The 27,799-nt window shown below is 38.2% G+C and overlaps 2 protein-coding genes across 3 annotated transcripts in view; one reads left to right on the top strand and one right to left on the bottom strand.

The window, feature by feature from the left end:
- Nucleotides 1–362: 362 nt before the first annotated feature.
- On the bottom strand, nt 363–1,437 carry CAPZA3 (capping actin protein of muscle Z-line subunit alpha 3). The gene has a single exon (XM_019960121.2). It carries the CDS (start codon nt 1,289–1,291, stop codon nt 392–394), a length of 900 nt encoding a protein of 299 aa, XP_019815680.1. The 5' UTR covers nt 1,292–1,437; the 3' UTR covers nt 363–391.
- Nucleotides 1,438–1,508: 71 nt separating this feature from the next.
- PLCZ1 (phospholipase C zeta 1) overlaps nt 1,509–27,799 on the top strand; it is a 48,826-nt gene continuing 22,535 nt past the window's right edge. Inside the window, exons 1-6 of one of the 2 annotated variants that reach the window (XM_070788629.1) lie at nt 1,509–1,636; nt 2,066–2,220; nt 3,227–3,350; nt 13,652–13,883; nt 18,229–18,430; nt 24,028–24,172. In XM_070788629.1, the coding sequence (XP_070644730.1) occupies nt 2,210–2,220; nt 3,227–3,350; nt 13,652–13,883; nt 18,229–18,430; nt 24,028–24,172 (714 nt within the window). In that variant the 5' untranslated portion in view covers nt 1,509–1,636; nt 2,066–2,209. Of the gene's footprint in view, nt 1,637–2,065; nt 2,221–3,226; nt 3,351–13,651; nt 13,884–18,228; nt 18,431–24,027; nt 24,173–27,799 lie in introns of those variants that run through there. The other variant, XM_070788630.1, reaches the window with a different exon arrangement.

Raw genomic sequence — 27,799 nt, forward strand, 5'->3', positions numbered from 1 at the left:
CTTTGTGATTGTCACTACCATGAAACACATTACCATCACCCTTTCCTTAAGTTACTGGTAAATATTCCTTGAATAAAATGATTTGAAAGACTTGTCCCTAATTTAAACTTTCATCTGGAATTCCTTGGTGGTCCAGCGGTGAGGACTCTGCTTTCAATTGCTGAAGGCTCAGGTTCAGTTCTAGGCTGGGGAACCAAGTTCCTACAAATTGTGTGATGTGCCTCTACCCCAAAAAAGTAAAACCAAAAATCACCCCAAAATTTACATCTGCCAAGTGATGGACATATCTTGTGGGTTCTTAACTTTAGGAAAATAACCTCAGTGCCTCCCCCACCCGCTGTCCCTGGAAACACAACTGAATCAGATCAAGAGAGTTACCAGGAGCAATCCTTTATATTATCCAGTTGCATAGCACACTTCTTGAATAAATGACATACCCTAATTTAGGGTACATCACCAGATTCAAGTCAGAGAGTATCCTCTGCCAGTCAATATGAGTACGGGTCACTGGAAGATCTCTTCGTAGAATTTTTCTCAGAGCTTCATTCGATAACTCCTGTAGTTCTTCCAACAGTGCAGCTTGAAATTTATTCTCTTGCTCTTCCACAAGTCTTGCAAAACTTAGAGCCAGTTGAGCTTGGTTCACTACCTCCAAGCTTTCTTTCAGGTCCTTGGAGATTTCGATGTGTAGGTTGACACACCTGAAATAGTGAGCTTGCACAAAAATTCTCCCTGTTACCTGGGTTAGAAATGGATTGACTTGGAAAATCCATTTTGATTTCCAAAGCCCATTCCAGTAGTCTGCTGTTTCATAGCTGTGGTCTTCGATGCAGGCGATCAAGAACTCCTTATTTTTCACTGTTTTTCTCAGCACATTGCAGTTTCCCTTTGGGTAGTGGTCGTTCACATACAGCTTCAAGGCGCACAGAACTACAGTCCTCAGGTACTCTGTCTCATTCCGAATGATTCCATGACTCTGGATGTCCTTTAACTGGTTTTGAAGCAGGTCAAATTTGAAAGAAAGTTTGCTCTGGTAATCGAAAAACCTGTAGTCGCCCACGACATTGTGGTGAGACAGGAGGACAGCATTCCCATCAATGCTGAGTGGGACAGAGTATTTTTGGCAGTGTTGGTGGCCCGCACACTCCCCTTGATGGTGCATGAGTTTTTCATCACGGATAAGCAGACAGAGATCATCGAAGGCATTTACAAATTCCCCTGGAGGAGCCTGTATCAATAGTCTGCGAATTACTTTTTCTTTCTCTTTCCTACTCAGAGTGCTACGTGACATGTTTGGTTGCGGCAGAAGCAGAGCTTCTGGAATAAACAGTGTTCAGAGGATGAGAGAACATTCCATGGGGCACCTTTCCCATCCAGGTGTTAAACATTTAAGCTTAAGATTACCATGTCTGACCATGCAAAAACCAAGTTGTCTGGCCAGCTCTGAGTCTCCTGATGAAGTCATAAAGGAACTTGCTCTGTGAAGTATGGAACTTTTGATGAGATCACAATGGGCGTTTGGACCCAAAGGAAAACATGACAGTCACCTGACAGCGTGGTGCCCGGCCAACCAGCTATACGAATTTTGAAGAATTTTTAAGAACTTAGCCTCCAGAACAGCCTTCTTCATAAAGTGGTGTGTTTATTGCATAGGTGGTCATAGATCTAAGAGAAGCATCCCGGAGTTTCTAAGGAGTATTTGGAAGCTCTTTGACGCTTTGGAGACCACAATGGCAGTGATTTGTAATCAGACCGTCAGAATAACTGTCCCCAACCCAGTGGAAGCATGTTATCCTGAAAGGTTTGAGGGGTTTAAACAAAATAGTAAAAATAAAATGAGAGATGATGGCTGTTCATGGGAAAATGCCGGACGGCAAGGGTTGCCTCTCTCATAAACATTGTGGGTTTGGAAATGGTCAGAACATAAGCAAGAAGCCAGAAAAATTTTAAGGGCAGTGAAGTGCAGAGACCACAAACCTCCATACAGTCTCTGGGGGATTTTAGTGTTGTGCTAGCTGCAAAGAACAAAGGCAACAAACCACTGTGTTTTCTGCTTTCTTTCTAGAAAAGGGGCAGTGGCAACAGCGGATGAGTTTCAAGGAATCCCTTTCTTGCCAAGCGGCAGAGTTAATTATATTTGGAACCTGCAACAACTCATAATGGAGAGAAGCTTCTAAGTGAGGAGGAACAAACTTCAGGTCATGAAAATATGGAGAACAAATATCCACTCAGAAGTCCTTTCTGTTCCTCTTTCTTTCTCTTGATTTATCCCCTTTGAAGACTCCTGAGCTTGTTTCTCTCATTTGAGTATAAACTGCTTCCTTCTTTTTGCATCCTGAGTTTTTTTTTTTTTTCTTTAATTTCCCTACCTTCCTATATCTTTTTCTTATAACATGAGCTTTGCCATATTAAGTCACAGCCATTAAATTGAAGGGCTTCCTATTAGTTCTAACAATCTGAAATTGAGTGCATTGTTGAACAATTTTTACTGATACTTTTCATGATTTTATAGGCTGTCATATTAATCCTTCTCAATCTTATTTTTTCAATTTGAAGTGTCCTAAATTTTGTTGTTTCTCTGTAGATAAAGCAAGCTTGATTATTTTTGTTTTCTCCTTCATATTAATTAGACACTCATCATGGCATTAGAAAAAAAAAAAGACCTCTTTCTGATGGTCCTTAAAATGTTGCTTTTGGAGGCATGTGAGTAGCTGGACATTTGGCTAGTATAATGGTAATAATCATATCAGACATGGTTACTATTTATTGAACTCTCAGTAACATACTATGTTGAATGATATATTATGAGCTCATTTAATGCCCCTACCTTCCTGAAGTATTAATTTGACCACTTTTCAGATGAGGAAACTAACCCTGAGAGAGATCAAGTGATAGAAAGATCTTGATGTTCATGTCTTCAGAAAATAGACTGTATTTCCCAAGTAATAGCTGGATTTCTCAAATGTTAACTTTTCTTCTTTTCCTATAATTCTTATTTTATTAAGTCCTTTCATACCTTTAACACTAAATAGTACCTACTTAATTTTGTTTTAAATATTATTTACCATATAATTATTTTCTCACTTAGGCATGAGATAGACTATCCTCTGAAAAGAAAAAGAAAAACATTGAATTGAAGAGAGACAAAATATTCTTTAGTCATTTTAAGTACTTAATGACTTTCTGTGAGAATTTCCTTAACTTATTTTTTTGGTGTGTCTCCTACATGGTTTTTGTTGATGGTTCGAGATGACTTCAAAGGTGGAAAAATTACTCTAGAAAAAGCTCTGAAACTACTTGAAAAATTAGATATTCAGTGCAATACTATTCATGTGAAATATATTTTTAAGGTGAGATAATATCTGTCCCCTGCATATCCCACCCTAGGAAGGACTTCATCCAATATAAGGAAATGTGGATAGCTACTTGTATGTTTTCTGCAGAAAATACATATGAAAGATTAGTCTCTGAGAAATTAAAGCAATTAATTATGTTAGATATATTTATAATCAAAATGGAAAGCATTTAGGTAAGAGGAAAAATGAGTTGTTGATAAAATTTGAAATAATACCAGGTTATCTGCTTAGAACAATCTGCTGGGAATGCATAGATGTTCACATCAGATTAAGATTTGTCATCTGATTAGATCAAATCATATAAATGATGAAATGGTAACTGGATTGGATGTTAGTGATTTATAGAAGGCATGGGCAATCTTGATAAAAATCATATTTTACTCATCTTCAAGGAATTATACCATAAGCTCCCCTGGAGAAGGGAAAGGTTACCAACTCCAGTATTCTGGCCTGGAGACCCCACTGTATATAGTCCATGGGGTCGCAAAGAGTCAAATACGACTGAGTGACTTTCACTTCCCTTTGTTTAAAGAAGAATTAGTAGGAAGGGAACCTGGTTCAATTCTGTCACTAGAGGATGAATGGAAAGATCATGAAAAAAAGAAAAAGCTGCATGTTAGAGCTGAGTTTTTTTTTTTTTTTTTTACTAGGAAGATGGCAAATTTCTTGGTGAATCAGGCAAGAATACTAGACTAGCCAACCCAGACAGTTAGGAAGGGTAGACATCTTGAGTATGATTTTGTTTCTTGGAACTGGGAAGCCAGATAACACAATCTGTGGTGAAATTGTTAGCAACTAACCTATACTGGGAAGCCTGTGTTACTTTGAAAGTGAAAGTGTTAGTTGCTCAGTCTTGTCCAACTCTTTGTAACCCTGTGGACTGTAATCCTCCAGTCTCCTCTGTCTGTGGGATTCTCCAGGCAAGAATTCTGGAGTGGATAGCCATGTCCTTCTTCAGGGGATCTTCCTGACTGAGGGATCAAACCCAAGTCTTCTACATTGCAGGCAGATTGTTTATGGTCTGAGCCACCTGGGAAGCCCCTGTTGTTACTTCACACGTGGGCTAACCAGTGAGCCTGGTAGAGTTCCAGGAATGCTTGCACAGGCAGGTTCCAGTTCAGAGAAAAAAGACAGCTTGGTACTCCCAAATATACCAGTTGCCAGGCTATCACCATTTTGCTGCCATTTCTCCTGGCCCTGTTCCCAAAGTGATATGAGGAGGGCCTGGTGACATGTGCACATACAGTGGGTGTATTACCTGAGAGGGACCTCAGAAGAAAGCTTAAGAAACTCAGAGCTTTTATTATGGGCAATAAGCCTGTCTGATCTTTGCCGCGGAGGGTGTCGTTATTAATGTTATTATCCCGGACGGTAAACAAACCTGCTTTTTCCTCTGGAATGAAGAACTATCTCTTCATCATGTAAATATCCTTGAAGAGCTAGTCCTGAAGAAAGGCAATTGGTGGCTCTGCTCAGAAAATAAGCAGAAACACAGGAGCAAGCATTTCTCTCAGTCAGATTTAGTCCTCAGGTTTACTAACCAAAAGAGGAGGTTCAGAAAAGAAAAACTGAACTTCTCAGGAGACTGCTGTAAAAGACAAAGAATTCAGAGTTGCTTCTATGGCTCCAAGTAGCTTGTGCTGCCATAAGAGATAAGAATTTTGATTAATTTCTAATACCACACCTGAAGAACACAAATTTATGTGAAAGGCCTTTACACATAGAATTTTAACCCAGTGGTATTGCCCAAAGGGAGAAACAGCTGTGTGCTTTCTGGTTTAATAAAATTCACATTCAGCACAATATAGAGGTAGTAATATGTTAAATCTGTATTTAATGTGAAATACTGTAAATCTTAGTGATTTTCAAGTTGCTTTGAATTAGCTGCAAGATAGAGATAGGTCTTTGAAATGCTCTTGAGTAAAACGCAAGCTGTATCGAAAAGCATTATGTAGAATGTTCAACAGGTATAACAATTAAATAAATAGCTCATTAATTGGAATTTATGATTATTTGGACATAGCCAGGCTGAAGGTCTATTTTGTATAGCAAAACCTTTTTAAAGTAGCTATGAAAACAATGTTAATTATAAAAATTAGAGGAGCAGAGATTCCTTAGAATACTTCAAAAACCCCTTTAAAATGACCTCAGATACTTTAGAAGCATGAATTATGTATAAAAGAGTGATGATTATGGTAAACCATTATCTTCTATTTAAATAACTCTCCTAATAGAAATACTTTGTTGCCTTAGGTGAAATTGCTGTATATTGGTTAAAATGTTGATTAAGTAGTATGCCTAGGGAAAGTATATTGGTTAACTGAATATTCTAGATAGCTCAAGATTAATCTTAAACATCCAACTCTTTTGCTTTAACTTATGTTGCTGATCTGTCCACTCGGCAAAGATACACCTATTAGTGAGACCAAATAAAATGAATCACAGTGAATCTTTTTTTTTTTGGTGTCCACACAAACACAAAGACGCTCAGTGTCTCAGAGCTGTTATCATTAGCAAGCTTACTGGGTGTAGAGAGTCTTCAGTCTCTGAGAACCTAGTTGTGCAGTACTTGATTGACAAGTCAGAAATCTCTGAGCAAATGTCTTAATCTGCAGGATGGGGATACTAATATATTTATTTTGCAGGATGGTTCTAAATATTAAATGTTATCATTTGTGAATGTACCTAGTATCAGGCTTGGCATAAAGTAGGCACCAAGTAAATTTTAGTTGAAGCTACATCATGACTGTTCAAAAAAATAGAGAAAATTACATTATATTTATTGATTTCCTAAGTGTTTAATAGTTGACATAAATTATGACATGAATTTACTTTCTGACAAGGTGAAATTTTATTATAAAACTTGAGTAAAGCACATATAACTTCATGACCCTGGCAAAATATTCTAAACTTCTTTTTCCAAAATTAATTACTGAATCTTGACTTGAGCAGTAGTTCTCTAAGTTTTCTTTAAAAAATCCCTTTATTAAATTAAAAAAATTGTTTTTAATCATTATTTTTAATTTGTAGCAGGAAAGATCCCCTGGAGGAGGGTATGGCAACCCACTCCAGTATTCTTGCCTGGAGAATCCACATGGACAGATTAGCCTGGAGGGTACAGTCCATGGGGTCACAAGGAGTCTGATACAACTGATAGACTAAGCACAGCACAACACAGCACAAGCTAATTTTAGGAAATATCTCCTGTCATTTCAATTCACATAGCTAGTCTTAGATTACAGTCTTGATTTTTGGCTGAATATGAAATAGTATCCTTTTCAATTTTAAGAGGTTATATTTCTCTATATTTGCCACGGTTCAGCTGAACCCAGAAATACAAGCCCCCTGGCTACTGGAGCCAATGTGTCCTCTGGACAAGGGGTGTGTCCTCTAGACAAGAGGTGTGACCTCTGGACAAGGAATGTGTCCTCTGCACAGCAGCTTGTGTGCTCAAGCTCCCTTCTTCAGGCTAGACTCCAAGATATGCACAAAGGCCTTCTTCAGGGAAGACTGGGTCTTAGGTGCCTTTGATTACTGTATCTGCATTAGGGCTTCCCAGGTGGTGCTAGTGGTAAAGAACCTGCCTGCCAGTGCTGGAGACCTAAGAGACCCTGGAGGACGGCATGGCATCCCACTGCAGTGTTCTTGCCTAGAGAATCCCATGGACAGAGGAGCCTGGCAGGCGACAGTGCATGTGCTCGCAGAGTTAGACACGACTGAAGTACTTAGCATGCATAGCATGCATGCATGCATTAGGGACAGAAGGAAACAGGGAATAAGAAAAGGGGAAAGAACAAGTTGCCTGCTAATTTAAACTGGTATGTCAGTTCAGTTCAGTCTCTCAGCCGTGTCCAACTCTTTAAGACCCCATGGACTGCAGCATGCCAGGCCTCCCTGTCCATCACCAACTCCTGGAGTTTACTCAAACTCATGTCCATTGAGTTGGTGATACCATCCAACCATCTCATCCTCTGTCATCCCCTTCTCCTCCTGCCTTCAGTCTTTCCCAGCATCAGGGTCTTTTCAGATGAGTCAGTTCTTCACATCAGGTGGCCAAAATATTGGAGTTCCAGCTTCAGCATTAGTCCTTCTAATGAATATTCAGGGTTGATTTCCTTTAGGACGGACTGGTTGGATCTCCTTGCAGTTCAAGAGACTCTCAAAAGTCTTCTCCAACACCACAGTTCAAAAGCATCAATTCTTTGGTGGTCAGCTTTCTTTATAGTCCAACTCTCACATCCATCATCCATACATGCCCACTGGAAAAACCATAGCCTTGACTAGATGGACCTTTGTTGGCAAAGTAACGTCTCTGCTTTTTAATAAGCTGTCTAGGTTGGTCATAACTTTTCTTCCAAGGAGCATAAGAAAAGTATATCAGAGTTTGAGGAAAAAGTTGCAAGTCATAAGATTTCCTAGACTATATTTTGAATACATTGTTTTTAGGGTAATTTCAGAGAGAATTTTAAAATGCTACATTTTATGTTAGAAGTTCTGGCTTTGATAGCTCAGCTTTCTCATCAGATAGATCAGCTTTCTTATAATGTTGTTTATTAAGTAACATTTCATCTTTTTACTAGCAAACTGAGCAATGGAAATGGTAACAACGTGAAAGACCTTTATTCTGTTTTCTAAAGTGTACTATCAGAATGACTAACAATAGAATTATTTTAATATGTTCTTTTATCCTCCTGGATTCAATCATTCATTTAAACATATGATCACTAGGCTCCTAATTTAGGGTGTACTCAGTTGCTCAGTTATCTCTGACTCTTTGCAGCCCCATGTGGCCCCTTGGACCATAGCCTGCCAGGCTCCCCTGTCCATGGAATTTCCCAGACAAGAATACTGGAGAGGGTTCCCATTTCCATCTTCCAGTAATAGGCTTTGGAAATAAAAAAAGAATAAAGTATCTACCTTCATGGGGGTCATAGGCTTAAGGTAAAAGATATATTTTATTTCTTAAATTTAAAAAATTATTCAAACTTTTCATTTTTATTTATTTATTTAGTTATTATTGGCTGTACTGCATGATGTGTGGGTTTAGTTCTCTTACTAGGGATCAAACCCTGGCTCCCTGCATTGGAAGCATGGTGTCTTGGCCACTGGACTGCCATGGAAGTCCCCAAAAGATATATTTTGGAATTATACATAAATTATTTGGGAAAGTTCTTTTTGTAATGCCTTGCAAAAAATAACCACTTAATGAACTTTTATTTTTTTGTAAACTTGAGAAAGATGATTTCATTACTCTTTTTTTTTATGTTGTAAACTGTAAGTGATTAATATGTAACATTTTGAAAAGCTGTAGTATTCCCTGCAGTGGGCCCTGAGATTTTGCATATTTTCTGTAATAAAAGACATCTTTTCCTGCTCTCCCTAGTTTTAGGGAGATACTTAGTTCCTTTTTCCAATTAAATGAACATATTTCATCAGAATCATCAAGTTCTGAAGGCCTCAGTCAGACACTCTTATACATACCAAGTGTTAGTCAGTCATGTTCGATTCTTTGTGATCCCATGGACTGTAGCCCGCCAAGCTCCTCTGTCCATGGAACTCTCCAGGCAAGAATACTGGAGTGTGTTGCCATTTCTTCCTTCAGGGGATCTTCTCGATCCTGGGATTGAACCCAGGTCTCCTACATTAAAGGGAAATTATTTACCATCTGAGCCAACAGGGAAGCCCTATATGTACTAAGGATATGGGAAACAAATGACAGACTTTGCATCTGAGACAATTCTAGAAGGGATGCGTAAAGGTTTTATTCTGGTGTAATAAACCCCAGTAGAGAAGCAGGTATAGAATCTTCTAGGAATCTTAGGTAGGGCTCTCTAACATGATGTGGGGAGGAGACACAGAGGGACATAGGGAAGACTTCAAGAGAAGGACATTTTTTTGAAGATTAGTAGAAATTCATGCTCATGCTCAGTCATTTGATCATGTCTGACTCTTTGTGACCCCATGGACTGCAGTCCCTTAGGCTCATCTGTCCATGGAATTTTCCAGGCAAGAATACTGGAGTGGGTTGGCATTTCCTGCTCCAGGGGCTCTTCCCAACCAACTTAAATAAAAAAGAAAACAATATTCCAGACAGAAGAAAGAGCCTTTACAATAGCAAGAGGTAGCTTGGTATTTGTATTGTAACTGATTCAGAGCACAGTACAGTGTGAAATGCATGGAAGAAGTGGTGGTGGGGCGGGGGAAGAAACCATGTCTTTGAGGGTCTTGGATGCCAATAGTTTGGATTTTGTCTTGAAACCAGAGGAGAAACACTGAGAAATTTAAGAGAATTAGAGAGATCAGACTTGTATTTGGCAATTTATTTCTGCACATATACTCTTGTCAACTGAATCAATACATGCAACCTAAAAGTTGAGAGTTACGTTCTGTTTGATGGGAAGTTTTAGGATTTTGGCCCTGGGAGGTAGCATCTAAAGTAATCCTGGGAGAATTGCTCTGAGGAGGCAAGGGGGACCCAGGTTACATAGAAATTTTACAAAGGGTAGGTAGTCTGAATGTCAAAAGTTCATTGTAAATTAAAGAAAACCAGATATCTTAAGTAGTTTAGTACTTTTCTAAGTATAGGAAGATGTAAGTGTCTGGGCTCACTGAAATCCTTCCTTTGATATGCACCTCAGCTATCTGGGGTCATTATTCTGTGTTTTCATATCCTCCTCAGGGCTCAACATAGGGAGTGGCTGCAGTCTGATGGCAGGTGTTCTTTCCTTCCTGAGTTCCCTCAGGGCTCACCAGCTCATATTGAAAGAAGGTGAAAGTGAAAGTCATTCAGTCCTGTCTGACTCTCTGAGAACCCATAGACTGTAAAGTCCATGGGATTCTCCAGGCCAGAATACTGGTGTGGGTAGCCTTTCCCTTCTCCAGAGGATCTTCTCAACCCAGGGATCAAACCCAGGTTTCCCGCATTGCAGGCGGATTCTTTACCAGCTGAGCCACAAGGGAAGCCCACGAATACTGGAGTGGGTAGCCTATCCCTTCTCCAGTGGATCTTCCTGACCCAGGAATTGAACCAGGGTCTCCTGCATTACAGGTGATTTTTTACCAACTGAGCTATCAGGGAAGCCCCCTGCCAGCTCACATTGGAGGGCTGCAATCACTGATGATATCCTTTGTTTATTGATATGGCAGGAAATATTCCATTTCTCACTTTGAGTACAGGAAATAGTGTATTGTTTTTTCTTTCCTTCCTTGGAGTTAGTTCAAGTCCTGGTCTACCATGGCTCTGGGACTGGTGACAATCAACATATAAAGGTTTTTGCTCTTCAGTTTTATCCTACAGGGGAGATATTAATACATTGATACCCTATGTTAACATTGAGGCTGCTGTTAAGAGGTTCAGTACTCAGATTTGAACCTTCCTTGCTTACCACTATTCTTCTTCCCCCTTTTCTTCTGCTGACACTGTGTTCCCCAGGCCTTATATTTCTTCTCCTTATTACTTACCCTTTGTGCTTTCCTTTCCCTTCTCTACCAAAATTATAATTTCCCATCTTCAATGATAGGAGACCCCAGTTTGATTCCTGGGTCAGGAAGATCCCCTGCAGAAGGAAATGGCAACCCATTCCAGTATTCTTACCTTAAAAATCCCATGGATAGAGGAACCTGGTGGGCGACAGTCTATGAGGTTGCAAAAAAGTCGGACATGACTGAGCACACCTAAGTACCTCCCAGGATGGTGGATGTCATCACCACAGTAAGGACGAGGTTTGAAGCAAATCCAGATGGTTCAGGGACGTCCTCAGTCTTGAAGAATCACGAGTATCAATACCTCAGCCTGAAGTTGGGCAAGTCTTTCTGGGCAGAGAGCTATTTATGGGCTGCAGTTCTCCTGAGGAACAGGGTTTGCTTCTTTGCTTAAACTGGGCAGCCCAGGCCACCAGGTTGTTTTTTTTTTTTTTTTAATTTGTATTGAGGTATGGTTGCTTTAAAATAGTGTATTAGTTTCTACTGTACAGCAAAGGGAATGAGCAATAAATATACATATATCCCCTCTTTCAGATGTCCTTTTCCCTTTAGGATCACCACAGAGCACTGAATAGAGTTCCCTGTGCTATACAATATGTTCTCATTCAGTACAGTCGCTCAGTTGTGTCCGACTTAGTTGTGTCCAAGACCACATGGACTTCAGCACGCCAGGCCTCCCTGTCCATCACCAACTCCCGGAATTTGCTCAAACTCATGTCCATTGAGTTGGTGATGCCATCCAACCATCTCATCCTCTGTCATCCCCTTCTCTTCCCACCTTCAATCTTCCCCAGCATCAGGGTCCTTTCCAATGAATCAGCTCTTTGTATCAGGTGACCAAAGTATTGGAGTTTCAGCTTCAACATCAGTCCTTCCAATGAATATTCAGGACTGATTTCTTTTAGGATGGACTGGTTGGATCTTCTTGCAGTACAAGGAACTCTCAAGAGTCTTCTCCAGCACTACAGTTCAAAAGCATAAATTCTTAGGTGGTCAGCTTTCTTTATAGTCCAACTCACATCCATACATGACTATAGGAAAAACCATAGCTTTGACTAGTCAGACCTTTGTTGGCAAAGTAATGTCTCTGCTTTTTAATATGCTGTTTAGGTTGGTCATAACTTTTCTTCCAAGGAGCAAGCATCTTTTAATTTCATGGCTGCAGTCACCATCTGCAGTGATTTTGGAGCCCCCCAAAATATTCTGTCACTGTTTCTGCTGTTTCTCCTTCTATTTGCTATGAAGCGATGGGACCAGATGCCATGACCTTAGTTTTCTGAATTTTGCATTTTAAGCTAACTTTTTCACTCTTCTCTTTCACTTTCATCAAGGGGCTCTTTAGTTCTTCGCTTTCTGCCATAAGGGTGGTGTCATCTGCATATCTAAGGTTATTGATATTTCTCCTGGCAATCTTGATTCCAGCTTGTGCTTCTCCAGCCTAGCATTTCTCATGATGTACTCTGCATATAAGTTAAATAAACAGGGTGACAATATATACCCTTGACATACTCCTTTCCCTATTTGGAGCCAGTCTGTTTTCTATGTCCAGTTTTAAGTGTTGCTTCCTGACTTGCATATAGATTTCTCAAGAGGCAGGTCAGGTAGTCTGGTATTCCCATCTCTTTCAGAATTTTCCACAGTTTGTTGTGATCCACACAGTCAGTCTTTGGCATAGTCAATAAAGCAGAAATAGATGTTTTTCTGGAACTCTCTTGCTTTTTTGAAGATCCAGTGGGTGTTGGCAATTTGATCTCTGGTTCCTCTGTCTTTTCTAAATTCAGCTTGAACATTTGGAAGTTCATGGTTCACATATTGTTGAAGCCTGGCTTGGAGAGTTTTGAGCATTACTTTACTACCATGTGAGATGAGTGCAGTTGTGCAGTAGTTTGAGCATTCTTTGGCATTGCCTTTCTTTGGGATTGGAATGAAAACTGACCTTTTCCAGTCCTGTGGCCACTGCTGAGTTTTCCAGATTTGCTGGCATATTGAGTGCAGCACTTTCACAGCATCATCTTTCAGGATATGAAATAACTCCACTGGAATTCCATCACCTCCACTAGCTCTGTTTTTAGTGATGCTTCCTAAGGCCCACTTGACTTCATACTCCAGGATGTCTGGCTCTAGGTGGGTGATTATATCTTCATGATCAGCTGGGTCATGAAGATCTTTTTTGTACAGTTCTTCTGTGTATTTTTGCCACCACCTCTTAATATCTTCTGCTTCTGTTAGGTCCATACCTTTTCTGTCCTTTATTGTACCTATCTTTCCATGAAATGTTCCCTTGGTATCTCTAATTTCTTGAAGAGATCTCTAGTCTTTCGCATTCTATTGTTTTCCTCTATTTCTTTGCATTGATCGCTGAGGAAGGCTTTCTTATCTCTCCTTGCTGTTGTTTGGAACTCTGTATTCAACCCATTTGAATTAGTTATCTATTTTCCACATTAAAAAGGAATGGAATTAGGTCATTTGTAGAGATGTGGTTGGACCTACAGACTATCATATAGAGTAAAGTAAGTCAGAAAGAGAAAAACAAATACCGTATATTAATGCATATATGTGAAATCCAACCTATTTGCAAAGCAGAAGTAGTAATAGAGAATAAAGCCACCAGGTTTTAAGTGGTAATTATCCACTAGTGATTCCCAAGCTTTGGCATCATCTCATGCAGTTTTATATATTTATGTAAAATAAGAATCCAATGTAACTTGTTTTCAGGATGAGTTGGTATATATATTACACAACTACTCTAACATTTTTGTTTTGTGTATTTTTTACATTTGAAATGTGAGCCCACCAGTAAATTTTTTTAGTAGGATAATGACAGGCTGAAACAAGGAAGAATCACCATAGAAGAATTTAGAACAATTTATCGAATTATTACATACAGAGAAGAAATTATTGAGATTTTCAACACGTATTCTGAAAACCGGAAAATTCTTTTAGAAAAGAACCTGGTCGAATTTTTGATGCGAGAACAGTATACACTTGACTTCAATAAAAGTATTGCTTCTGAGATCATTCAGAAATATGAGCCTATTGAAGAAGGTATGCTTGTACTTCAAAGTTTTATCAAATATTTATATGCAAACTGTTTTTTATTAATAGAAGTTTTCAAATTCAATCTTGATTGGGTCAGCTTTCTTCTAGGTAATATTATATATTGACAGTTATAATTTTGTAACTTACAGACAGTGTACATACCTTTTAGAAAGCTATGTTGTGTAACCACGACTTTCTTTCATTGTCCAGTTCCTTCCTTTTAACTGTTTCTGTATCTTTCAAGTGTTCAGAGATGAACTTAGGCATGGAAAACAAGATGAGGATCTTATTATTATAAATACCATAATGGAAGAAAGGGTCCTGATATTCATTAGTAAGATAAAAACCCAGGTGTAGGCAGTTTTCTGTTTTTATATATTATTGACAAAATATAGAATATTAAATTAGCTAAACGAAAACAGTTCTAGGGAAGAGATAAAACATTGTAAAATCACTCATTTCTCTGTTGTTGACACTTAATTGTTTACAACATTTCATAAACATTAAAAGATTTTTGCTTTTCTTTCATTTTCCTATGCGCTCATCTGGTTTAAGTCCAATAACCATTTTGGCTAGTGATCTCTTGTATAGTTTTTGATCTTTGTTTCATCTTTAATGGGTAAAGCACTTCAATTTTTTCCATTTATACTTATTTTTAAATAAAATAATAAAGACATAATATAATACAATATTCATATAGTTGCAGAAAAAGCACTATTAAAGCATGCTGTTTAACCCTACAGAGATTAATGGAATAGCTCAGAATATTTATTTAATAAGGGATATATGAAAGTGCAGGTCTTTTCAGGAGGCACTATTGGTAAAGAACTCACCTGCCAATGCAGGATACAAGAGATGTGAGTTCAGTCCCTGGGTCAGGAAGATCCCCTGGAGGAGAGCATGGCAACCCACCCCAGTATTCTTGCCTGGAGAATTCCATGGACAGAGGAGTCTGGCAGTTTACACTCCATAGGGTCGCAAGGAGTCAAACAAGATAAAGGGACTTAGCAGACACACACACATGTGAAAGCCCGAGTTCTGCCTTTGCAAACTGGTTTATGTCTACCAGTGCTTAACATATGATGATATGGGTTCTAACAAAACAAAACATTCCTTCATGGACTCATACATTCCTGATTTACTGAAGCATTTATTTGTGGCAACCAAGCATGTTTCTAGGGCCTGAGGATACAGTGGAGTATGAGGCAAACTAGGTCTTATATTCCTGATAAGGGTTGGAAGGAGACTGACAATAAATAATTAAACATACAAATAGTTTCAGAGAGTACTATGTACTATGAAAAAAATAAAATAAAATAGACAGTAGACAACCCACAAGGTCTAGCTCAGGTGAGTGTTTAGGAGAGTCCTTCATGGGGAATGTAACATTTGAGCTGAGACAAAAATGATGAGAAAGAATTAGTCATGTGACAAAATGGGAGAAGGGTCTGACGTCTAGGCAAGGGAAGTGTTGGCTCTGAGGTGGAGAGGCAAGGAACAGGAAGAGGACAGTGTGGTTCGAACCTGGAGAGATAGGCAGGGATTAAATCATGTAGGTCTCATTGGTCGTAAGCTAGATTTTGGCTCATGACTCGGTACCACATAAAGACTTGGAATGCTTCTAAGCATCGTTGTGGTAAGACTGAAGATAGTGCTAGTAAGAGTTTGGTCTCCATTAAAACTTGCAAGTTTGCAGCAAGATAAAGCACTTGTATCAGAATGTAAAACAAGTACGTCTCTAAGCACATCTGATGAGTCCAGATGCTTAGTCTTTACTTTCTTTCTTCCTTTTTTTTTCTTCTTTTTTTTAAAATTAAATTAAATTTTATTTTATTTTTTAACTTTACAATATTGTATTGGTTTTGCCATAGCCAGGACATAGAAGCAACCTAGATGTCCATCATCAGATGAATGGATAAAAAAGCTGTGGTACATATACACAATGGAGTCTTTACTTTCAATTGCAAAGACTTTCCATAAGAATGTAGTGAATTGATTTATGTTTTGGTTCAAACTCTTTATATCATTTCCACCTGGAAACAACCAGTTCACAGACATGCACTTTATGGCCCTGTTCCAGTGAAGATTTTTAAAACACGTACTTTGGAATTGTTACCTGCAGATGGTAAATTAAACGGTTGTTGTTTAGTTGCTAAATTGTGTCTGACTCTTTTGCGACCCCATGGACTGTAGCCCGCCAGGCATCTTTGTTCATGGGATTTCCCAGGCAAGAATATTGGAGTAGGTTGCCATTTTCTTCTCCAGGGGATCTGCCCAACCAGGAATCGAACCCAGGTCTCCTGCACTGCAGGAGGATTCTTTACAGTTTAAGCCACCAGGGAAGCCCAACTTAAAAGGTACAAAAGCATAGTGGAATGGTGCCACTGACATTTTGGAATTGTGTTTACATTTTAACTATAATATTATAATGTGTATCTATTCCATCTTTTGAGTCTTCCTCTGCTTTCCATTCAGATAGTTTTGCACACAGGCAAGACCACTCATTTCATTTACAAGGCTATTGATCACTTTAGAGACTTATTGGGGCCAATTTGAATTATGAACTTATAGTCCCAAATGCTGCTAAGTTTCTCAACCTTGTCCCACAGTGATATGTGACATGTACCAAATGAGGAGAACCTCATTTTATTTTAAATATAAAAATCCATCAGATTAACTGTCATCTCAGTCTGGTAGTTTTTAAGGGCATAACATGAGTTTGTTTTCTATTCCATTACCAAAGATATTTACTTAGTTAATAGTTCAAAGAGCTATAAGCCAATCACTGGTAATTGCACTGGGAAAAAGAATAAATTCATGCAAATCATTACAATTATGATATATGAAGCATTTGCCCCATTCACTTGCATGTTTCTAATTTGTATAGCTTTGAAATAGAGAGTTTAGTTTGCATCACTATAAATATTTTATGTATTTTATTCTAGCTTTCATTTTTAAAAGTAAGATTGTAATAGCATTTTGAATGCTGGCTTTTTTGTTTTTATGATGTCATAAACATTTACTTAATGTCACTATATATTTTTTTCTGATACATTATTTGTAATGGCTGCTTAGTATTGTGTCATATTTTGAGATTTAATCTCTTTCCTCCCCTCCCCCATTTATTTTGCTTTTATAAATAATGCTGGTGTGAGCATTCTTGCATATCAAGCTTTGTCTGAGTCTCTATTTCTGTAATTTAAATTCCCAGAAATAAAATTCTCTGCCAAGGACCACTCTCTAAAGTGAATACTCACACCAACTTTTAATATGAGGCAAACTGAGTTATCAGCAACAAAAGCAACAGTAACTAACTTTTATAGATCTAATATACAGCACTAGTATGCACGAATGGGTGTTATGATTGCCATCATTTCTAAGACAGGGAGAGGTTAACAGACTCGTCGTATATAACAAATTAGTGGATTTAACCCAAGCTGTCTCATTCCAGAGCCAGTGTTCTGCTTAAATAGATAATTTTGGTATATATGATACTGAGCAAAAAAGTTCACAGATCATTTGCTAAAGATAATTATATGCAAATGACTTAGTAATTCGATTCATAAGAATGCACCCAATAGAAACATGTACATATTTGCACCAAAAGATATATACTGGTTATTTATAGCAGTGTAGTTTTGTAAATAGCCCCAAACTGGAAATTATCTAAATGCTTGTCAAGAACAGAATTGATAAATTGTGGTATATTCACACAATGGAGAGCTATACAAAAATAGGAATAAAAAATATCTGTGTACCACTATAAGAATAAATTTTATAAATAATGTTGAGCAAAACAAACCAGTCATAAAAAATACATATTGTGTGAGTTCATTTATGTAAAACGCAAAAACTAAAGAAAACTTATCTGCTTCTAGAAGCCATACCATTGAATATACTTGGCAGTTGGGGGTTGGGGTTTGGAGGAAAACTAGAAAGTTGGCAGGCAGCAGTCTTCTGGGGTGCTGTCATCTTCTGTTCTTTGACCTTGGTGTTGGCTACATGGATGGTTCACTTGTGGAAATTCATGAATCTACGACACGTGTCCTTTTCTTGTATGTATTTTAATTATTAAAAAAAATTTTCTAACAATAGTTCCTTGTTGGTTATCTATTTTAAATATAGTAGTCTTGTATATGTTTTTTAAACATTAAAAGAAGAGATGATTAAGTAATATTTAGTCTTGAAAGAACTAAAAATAAAAACCTTAGAAAAATTTGTTTCCAAAGAAACTTAGATCAGTATTAATTCTAAATGAATACTTTAGAATCATGCTCTGCTACTATGTTTAAAGTGAAATGTAATTTTTATACTATTTATGGTATTTCTGCATTCTTTTTATTTTTTAAAGTTAAACAAGCACACCAGATGTCATTTGAAGGTTTTAGAAGATATATGGATTCATCTGAATGTCTGCTATTTGATAATAAGTGTGATCATGTTTACCAAGATATGACTCATCCATTGACTGATTATTTTATTTCAAGTTCACATAATACATACTTGATATCTGACCAATTATGGGGACCAAGTGACCTTTGGGGATATATAAGGTATTTCTTTTGATTTTTGAATCCATCACATTTAAAAAATGTTTGAAAGTTCCTAGTGGTTTCTACTCCAGCAAGCTGTAATTCATTGGAGGGGTTTTCCTTAGGAAAATGTCATAATTTAATTTATTCTTTACTGAGGAGGAAAGACTGATGGTGAAAGAGTGGAGGTAGAAGATGCTTTGGGAAAATATTGTAGGAGTCCAGGGATGATGGTGATCTAGATGGTTAATTCATGAGGCAGCAGTTGAGATACATGGTTGAATTTGAAATATTTTAGGGAGACAGAGCCAACAAGGTGATTTACCAGGCAGTTTGAAGAGAAGTATGAGGGAAAGAGAGTATCAGGATTTTGGGCCTGATAACCTAGAATGTGAAGACATTATGGGCAGAGATGGTGAAGCCATTGTAGGGTGTGATTCAAAAGCAAAAGTTCCATGATGTCTGTGTTCAGTTGGAGATATCAGTTAGTTATCAAAGGGCTAGACTAGATAGTCAGTTGGGTATATGTGTCTGGGATTTGGAAGAAGTATCCAGTTCAGTTCAGTTCAGTTCAGTCGCTCAGTCATGTCCCACTATTTGCGACCCCATGGATTGCAGCACGCCAGGCCTCCCTGTCCATCAGCAACTCCTGGAGTTCACTCAGACTCACGTCCATTGGAGTCAGTGATGCCATCCAGCCATCTCATCCTCTGTCATCCCCTTTTCTCCTGCCCCCAATCCATCCCAGCATCAGAGTCTTTTCCAATGAGTCAACTCTTCGCATGAGGTGGCCAAAGTACTGGAGTTTCAGCTTTAGCATCCTTCCTTCCAAAGAACACCCAAGACTGATCTTTAGAATGGACTGGTTGGATCTCCTTGCAGTCCAAGGGACTCTCAAGAGTCTTCTCCAACACCACAGTTCAAAAGCATCAATTCTTTGGTGCTCAGCTTTCTTCACAGTCCAACTCTCACATCCATACATGACCACTGGAAAAACCATAGCCTTGACTAGACGGACCTTTGTTGGCAAAGTAATATCTCTGCTTTTCAATATGCTATCTAGGTTGGTCATAACTTTCCTTCCAAAGAATAAGCATCTTTTAATTTCATGGCTGCAGTCACCATCTGCAGTGATGTTAGACCCCCCAAAAAATAAATTCTGACACTGTTTCCACTGTTTCCCCATCTACTTGCCATGAAGTGATGGGATCAGATGCCATGATCTTCGTTTTCTGAATGTTGAGCTTTAAGCCAACTTTTTCCACTCTCCTCTTTCATTTTCATCAAGAAGCTTTTTAGTTCCTCTTCACTTTCTGCCATAAGAGTGGTGTCATCTGCATATCTGAGGTTATTGATATTTCTCCCAGCAATCTTGATTCCACCTTATGTTTCTTCCAGCCCAGCGTTTCTCATGATGTACTCTGTATATATGTTCGATAAGCAGGGTGACAATATACAGCCTTGACATACTCCTTTTCCTATTTGGAACCAGTCAGTTGTTCCATGTCCAGTTCTAACTGTTGCTTCCTGACCTGCATATAGGTTTCTCAAGAGACAGGTCAGGTGGTTTGGTATTCCCATCTCTTTCAGAATTTTCCACAGTTTATTGTGATCCACACAGTCAAAGGCTTTGGGATAGTCAATAAAGCAGATAAATGTTTTTCTGGAACTCTCTTGCTTTTTTGATGATCCAGCAGATGTTGGCAATTTGATCTCTGGTTCCTCTGCCTTTTCTAAAACCAGCTTGAACATCTGGAATTTCACAGTTCACATACTGCTGAAGCCTGGCTTGAAGAATTTTAAGCATCACTTGACTAGCATGTGAGATGAGAGCAATTGTGCGGTAGTTTGAACATTCTTTGGCATTGCCTTTCTTTGGGATTGGAATGAAAACTGACCTTTTCCAGTCCTGTGGCCACTGCTGAGGTTTCCTTATTTGCTGGCATATTGAGTGAAGCACTTTCACTGCATCATCTTTCAGGATTTGAAATAGCTCAACTGGAATTCCATCACCTCTGCTAGCTTTGTTTGTAGTGATGCTTTCTAAGGCCCACTTGACTTCACATTCCAGGATGTCTGGCTTTATGTGAGTGATTACACTATTGTGATTATCTGGGTTGTGAGGATCTTTTTTGTACAGTTTTTCTGTGTATTCTTGCCACCTCTTCTTGATATCTTCTGCTTCTGTTAGGTCCATACCATTTCCGTCCTTTATCGAGGCCATCTTTGCATGAAATGTTCCCTTGGTATCTCTCATTTTCTTGAAGAGATCTCTAGTCTTTCACATTCTATTGTTTTCCTCTATTTCTTTGCATTGATCTCTGAGGAAGGCTTTCTTATCTTTCCTTGCTATTCTTTGGAACTCTGCATTCAGATGCTTGTATCTTTCCTTTTCTCCTTTGCTTTTCACTTCTCTTCTTTTCACACCTATTTGTAAGGCCTCCCCAGACAGCTATTTTGCCTTTTTGCATTTCTTTTGGGGGTGGTCTTGATCCCTGACTCCTGTACATTGTCACGAACCTCCATCTATAGTTCTTCGGGGACTCTATCAGATCTAATACCTTAAATCTATTTGTCACTTCCACTGTATAATTGTAAGGGATTTGATTTGGATCATATGTGAATAGTTTAGTGGTTTTCCCTACTTTCTTCAATTTACGTCTGATTTTGGCAGTAAGGAGTTCATGATCTGAGCAACAGTCAGCTCCCGGTCTTGTTTTTGCTGACTGTATAGAGCTTCTCCATCTTTGGCTGCAAAGAATATACTCAATCTGATTTTGGTGTGGACCATCTGGTGATGTCCATGTGTAGAGTCTTCTCTTGTGTTGTTCAAAGAGGGTGTTTGCTATAACCAGTGTGTTCTCTTGGCAAAACTCTATTAGCCTTTGCCCAGCTTCATTCTTTATTCCAAGGCCAAATTTGCCTGTTACTCCAGGTATTTCTTGACTTCCTACTTTTGCATTCCAGTCCTCTATAATGAAAAGGACATCTCTTTTGGGTGTTAGTTCTAAAAGATCTTGTAGGTCTTCATAGAACCGTTCAACTTCAGCTTCTTCAGCGTTACTGGTTGGGGCATAGACTTGGATTACTGTGATATTGAATGGTTTGCCTTGGAAACAAGCAGAGATCATTCTGTCGTTTTTGAGATTGCATCCAAGTACTGCATTTTGGACTCTTTTGTTGACCATGATGGCTACTCCATTTCTTCTGAGGGATTCCTGCCTGTAGTAGTAGATATTATGGTCATCTGAGTTAAATTCACCCATTCCAGTCCACTTTAGTTTGCTGATTCCTAGAATGTCGATGTTCATTCTTGCCATCTCTTGTTTGACCACTTCCAATTTGCCTTGATTCATGGACCTGACATTCCAGGTTCCTATGCAATATTGCTCTTTACAGCATTGGACCTTGCTTCTATCACCAGTCACATCCACAACTGGGTATTGTTTTTGCTTTGGCTCCATCCCTTCATTCTTTCTGGAGTTATTTCTCTACTGATCTCCAGTAGCATATTGGGCACTTACTGACCTGGGGAATTCCTCTTTCAGTATCCTACCATTCTGCATTTTCATACTGTTCATGGGATTCTCAAGGCAAGAATACTGAAGTGGTTTGCCATTTCCTTCTCCAGTGGACCACATTCTGTCAGACCTCTCCACCATGACACGTCCATCTTGGGTGGCCCCACGGGCATGGCTTAGTTTCATTGAGTTAGACAAGGCTGTGGTCCTAGTGTGATTAGATTGACTAGTTCTGTGATTATGGTTTCAGTGTGTCTGCCCTCTGATGCCCTCTTACAACACCTACCATCTTACTTGGGTTTCTCTTACCTTGGACGTGGGGCATCTCTTCATGGCTGCTCCAGCAAAGCTTAGCTGCTGTTCCTTACTTTGGATGAAGGGTATCTTCTCACCACCACCCCTCTTGACCTTAAGAAGTATCCAGGTTGGAAAAATAATCTTGGAAGCCCTTGGCATATAGATGTCATTCAAAGCTATGTGATTGGGTGATATTACTTAGGAAAAATCATAGAAAATATATCTTATAATCCCATGATAACATCAAACTCACAAATTAACATTGCTTCTGTAATTTAAAATCTATGTAAGTACATAAATCCACAAATTCATAAATAAACCCACTTAAAATCCTGTAAGGATAAGCCCATTCATAGCTCTACAGAAATTTCTGTTCATACATCATTATATTTTTTTGAGAGAAAATACCTTTTCAATAGGTTTATTTAGAAATACAGAAATTTAATTTTGAATTCCAAGAAAATGTTCTACCCCTGTGAACATTTAAAGTTAACTTTAATTATATTTCTTCCTCTATTTCCTTACCCACTTATGAGGGTTACAGTTTGATAAAAGTCTTCGAAATTTCTCTACTTGTGAGAGGTGGTGTAGAGTGATGTTTACCTATTAATATTTAAGTTTCTGGTGTTTATCTTTCCTCCCAGTCCCTCATTTGTTAATTACCTGATGGGTATAACATTTTTTATGTCTCAGTTTCCTCCTCTTTAAAAGATAAAAACCAATATTAACTGCACTAAAGATTTTATTTCTTGAAACCCCCTTAGATTTATTTAAGTGGAGAATTTCTTTATTGAGTGAGAAATTTTTCATGATTCATTCCCATGATTCGTTATTCAATTATTTCACTCAGTGTGAGACAGTGAAAAGTGGCTTCCATACCACCACTGAAAGAGAGCTTTCTCTTACCAGCTTCTGAGTAAAGGGTTTGCCATGACACAGTGCAATCCCCTCATTTTTTGCTGGGGACCAAACCATGTAGTTAAAATAAGCAGCTAAAGGTTGGCTTGATCATGGATAAAGTTAACCTATCTTTATGACCAAGCTAGATAGCATATTGAAAAGCAGAGACATTACTTTGCCAACAAAGGTCCGTCTAGTCAAGGCTATGGTTTTTCCAGTGGTCATGTGTGGGTGTGAGAGTTGGACTGTGAAGAAAGCTGAGCGCTGAAGAATTGATGCTTTTAAACTGTGGTGTTGAAGAAGACTCTTGAGAGTCCCTTGGACTGCAAGGAGATCCAATCAGTCCATCCTAAAGGAGATCAGCCCTGGGATTTCTTTGGAAGGAATTATGTTGAAGCTGAAACTCCAATACTTTGGCTACCTCATGTGAAGAGTTGACTCATTGGAAAAGACTCTGATGCTGGGAGGAATTGGGGGCAGGAGACGACAGAGGATGAGATGGCTGGATGGCATCACTGACTCAATGGACGTGAGTTTGAGTGAACTCCGGGAGTTGGTGATGGACAGGGAGGCCTGGTGTGCTGCAATTCGTGGGGTCGCAAAGAGATGGACATGACTGAGCAGTCTGACTGAAGTGAACTGAACTGAGAGATTGTAGCAAGAAGCAATATTCTTAAGTTTGTCCTCCATGAAAAAAAATTTTTCTATAAAACCACAGAGGGTTTTGATCTACTAGTAGGCAATATAACCCAGGTAGTATATGGTTAAAAATGAAAGTAAAAGTCACTCAGTTGTGTCTGATTCTTTGCAACCCCATGCACTGTATAGTCCATGGAATATGGTTAAAGGTTTAACCTATAGTCCAGGAGTGACAATTTTATTTTGTTTAAATTTTACTAGTGCCCTTGTGAAAGGATGCCGCTGTCTGGAAATTGACTGCTGGGACGGATCACAAAATGAACCTGTTGTATACCATGGCTATACATTCACCAGCAAGCTTCTGTTTAAAACTGTTATCCAAGCTATAAACAAATATGCATTCCTAGTATGTACATGCCTTTGTTCAGTCACAGTTATTTAAACATAAGATAATTTGTTTCAAAATCCTATAATGCTTGGCCTTAGTTTAGATCAGTGACCTTTCAATTGTAGGTTATGATCCATTAGTTGGCAGCAAAATCCATGCATTATGTATCATTATGTGTGTATGCTCAGTCATATCCCACTCTTTGTGACCCCATGGACTGTATGCCCATCAGGTGGGATTTTCCAGGCAGGAATGCTGGAGTGGGTTACCATTTCCTTCTTCAGGGAGTATATCATTAAAGGTAGATTTATTAAAACAGATCTCAGGTAGGACGGTATATGTAGTTTCAAGGAACTTTTTGTTTAATTATGTAATTATATTATATGTGTGTATATGTATGCATGCATGTGTATTGTGTCTTAATGTAAATTATATTTCTTACCATGAGTTATGGCCAAAAAGTTTAAGAAATACTGTTCTATGTAATAGTAAATATTTTACCAACATTCAGATATTTTACTTTCAGGACACAAATGTAAAAAATGTATTATCTCAACTTTTGGCATATTTTATACTCTGATGGCAGGTATTTATACAGAAAAGAATGTTTAAAAGTTTACTTTGGATTTAAAAATTATTATTAAATTTATTAAGTTAAAGATTCAAAGATCTATTTCTTTCTGTCTAAAGCTTCTAATTCAGTTTAAAAATACTCATCTGTAAATTGAGCAGGTTTTAATAGTCACTTAATTTTGAGTAATACTTGATCTCATTGACAAGCTTGGTTAATTGAGCACCTTCAGACATTTTAAATTGTGTTTTTAAACTTAGTATATTTGATTTCTTTCTTAAGTACTTCAATTGTAGTGTAATTGAAGAGATTTAACAAAATCTAAGTACTTAATGTCTATTTAATAAATTAAACTTAAAAAGTTGAAAAACCTAAAGTTCTCCTAGCTTGGTCAATCTTTTATCTGTAAACAGAAGCCTAACTTAAAATCACATACTTAGATTCATTGTTCCATTATTTATTAGAGTATAAAATACTAAATATTTATAAAATGTTTTAAAATTTATCATAATATAAAACCTTAATATATGGCATTGATTCTCTTAACCATCTAATTTCTGATGTTTAAATTTATCCAAACTTCTCCTTTAAATTTTACACCAGTGTAGACAACTTCCTATTTGACATTTCCACTTGCATGTTTAATAGCTATAGTTAACATGTTTCAGCTTGAGCTCCAGATCATATCCTTCTTTTTCCTAGTCCCACTTTTCCTATGGTCTTTTCCATCTCACTTAATGACAACTGTGTTTGCCCTAAATCATTATTGTCTACTTTAATGTTCCCTTCTTTTCTCTCTAAATCCTCTATATATCCTTCAGCAAATCCTCCTGGCTCTACTTTCCAAATGTACACTGAATTTAATCCCTTTCCCCCATTCTCACTGTCACTCTCCTGGTCAACTACCATCACCTCTGACTTGCATTATTGCAATGGCTTCTTATCCAGGGTCTCTACTTCTCTCCCTCCTCTTCTGCAGTTTCATCTTAATATAGCAGAGTGACTTTTTGATAAGTCCAATCATGGCATTCCCCTTTTCAAACTCTTTAATTCCACTCAAAATAAAAGTTAAAATCTGTACCATGACTCCCAAGGCCATACATGACCTGTTTACCATTACCTCCCTGACGTCTTCTCCTCCTCTCTCCTTTGTTCATGTGGCCATTCTGGCCTCCTTACCTCTTTTCAGACCCATCTCAAAGCCTTTGCACTTGCTATTCCCTTCATCTGAAATACTCTTCCCAAATATTTTTGTACCAAACTCTCCCACTTCATTCAGGGTGTATAACTGAGGGAATAAAAGGAAATAGAGACAGTCTGAAAATTCAAAGGCCTTACAAGGATGGACAGACATCTACAACTTCTAAGACTCCAAAGAGTACGTGATGGAATGAAAAAAAAAAAAAAAAAAAGGCTTTCAACAGACTCAATGAAACTTCTCAGTTGGATGCAGTGACACAGTTTTGCAGCAAAGATTAGACTGAAGTTTAGACTTTCTACTCAACATAGTTGCCATTAACTTGGGGATAAGAGAGTGATGAAATAAAATACACTTGATATCTATGGTGCAGAAAGAACTTTGAGTATAGGCCCCAGCACATGCGACTTACTAGAAACAAGCATATATGAAATTGTGGTTTATACGAAATTGTGGTTTTTGAGGGCATTAGATTGCTAAAAACAAAAGATAAGTCTGACTTGTTAGGGGAAACTTAAAACCACCATTAGTCAGAAAGCGAGCTGCAAAAGTTGTTTGGCTTTAAGAAAAGCCAACTCCTCAGTTCGTACTTCAGATATGGCCAAGGAGGATAAAGACAAGATGATTTTCCCAGAGGATGGAACAAAGACCACAGAAGACAATGAGCTCTTCCCAGTGAGTAAAGTCAGGGCCTAAGTGAGAAATCTATTTACTAGGCCTTCACTTTGCCTAAACTCAAAATCACTTATTATATTTGGGAAAAAAAATTTACACTCTTCTCTTGATATTAGACTTAAGTTTATATATGTATAAATGAAAATGAAAGTATTAGTTTATCAGTTGTATCCAACTCTTTGTGACCCCATGGACTGTAGCCCAGCAGGCTTCTCTGTCCAAGGAATTCTCCAGGCAAGAATACTGGAATGGGTTGCCATTCCTTTCTCCAGGGAATCTTCCTGACCCAGGGATTGAACTTGGGTCTCCACAGGCAGATTCTTTACTATCTGAGCCACCAGGGAAGCCCTATAAATATATGTGGGTATTTACAGGAAGATCATTTTGTAGGCTGAATAAGAGCCCCAAAGATACTAGATTCTAATTCCTGGAACCTGTAAATGTTATTTTATTTGTTAAAAGGATCTTTGCAGATGTGATAAGTTAAGAATCTTGAGATGAGACACCACCCTGAATTATCTGGACGGGTCCTAAATGCCAGTATTGTATCCTTATTCATGGGGGGCAGAGGGAGATTTGACACATAACAGAGGAAGAGGCAATGCAAAGATGAGGGCCAGACACTGGAGTGATATGACCACAAGCCAAGAAATGTTGGCCACCATCAGAAGCTGAAAGAGGCAGGGACCAGATCTCCCCTAGAACCTGCTGGCATCTTCATTTTAGCCTGTGAAACTGATTTCAAAATCTAGGCCTCCACAATTATGAAAAGATAAATATCTGTTGTTTCATGCCACCTAATTTATAGTAATTTGTTACAGCAGCCATAAGAAATTAATAGACTCAGACTTAATGTGGTATGCTATATGCAATATGACATATGACATATATATCAAAGGTCTATAATAATTCAGCAGACCTTACAATTCCTTTTCTTGTTACTGTAAATTGGCAAATGTGCCCTGAAAATTATATGTGGAAAGGAAGAAAATAATTTTGAATAAGATCTCCAAATGAGTGATATTCACTATTTTGTGGCAAATTTAAAAGTTACAGTGGTGGAAAACACCTTTGTAGAGTCACTTTTGACCCACTCCAGTATTCTTGCCTAGAGATTCCCATGGACAGAGGAGCCTGGTGGGCTAGAATCCACAGAGTCACAAAGAATAGACATGACTGAAGTGACTTAGCATGCACACAC

This window comes from Bos indicus, chromosome 5 (assembly GCF_029378745.1).
Source record: "Bos indicus isolate NIAB-ARS_2022 breed Sahiwal x Tharparkar chromosome 5, NIAB-ARS_B.indTharparkar_mat_pri_1.0, whole genome shotgun sequence".
Lineage (NCBI taxonomy): Eukaryota > Metazoa > Chordata > Mammalia > Artiodactyla > Bovidae > Bos > Bos indicus.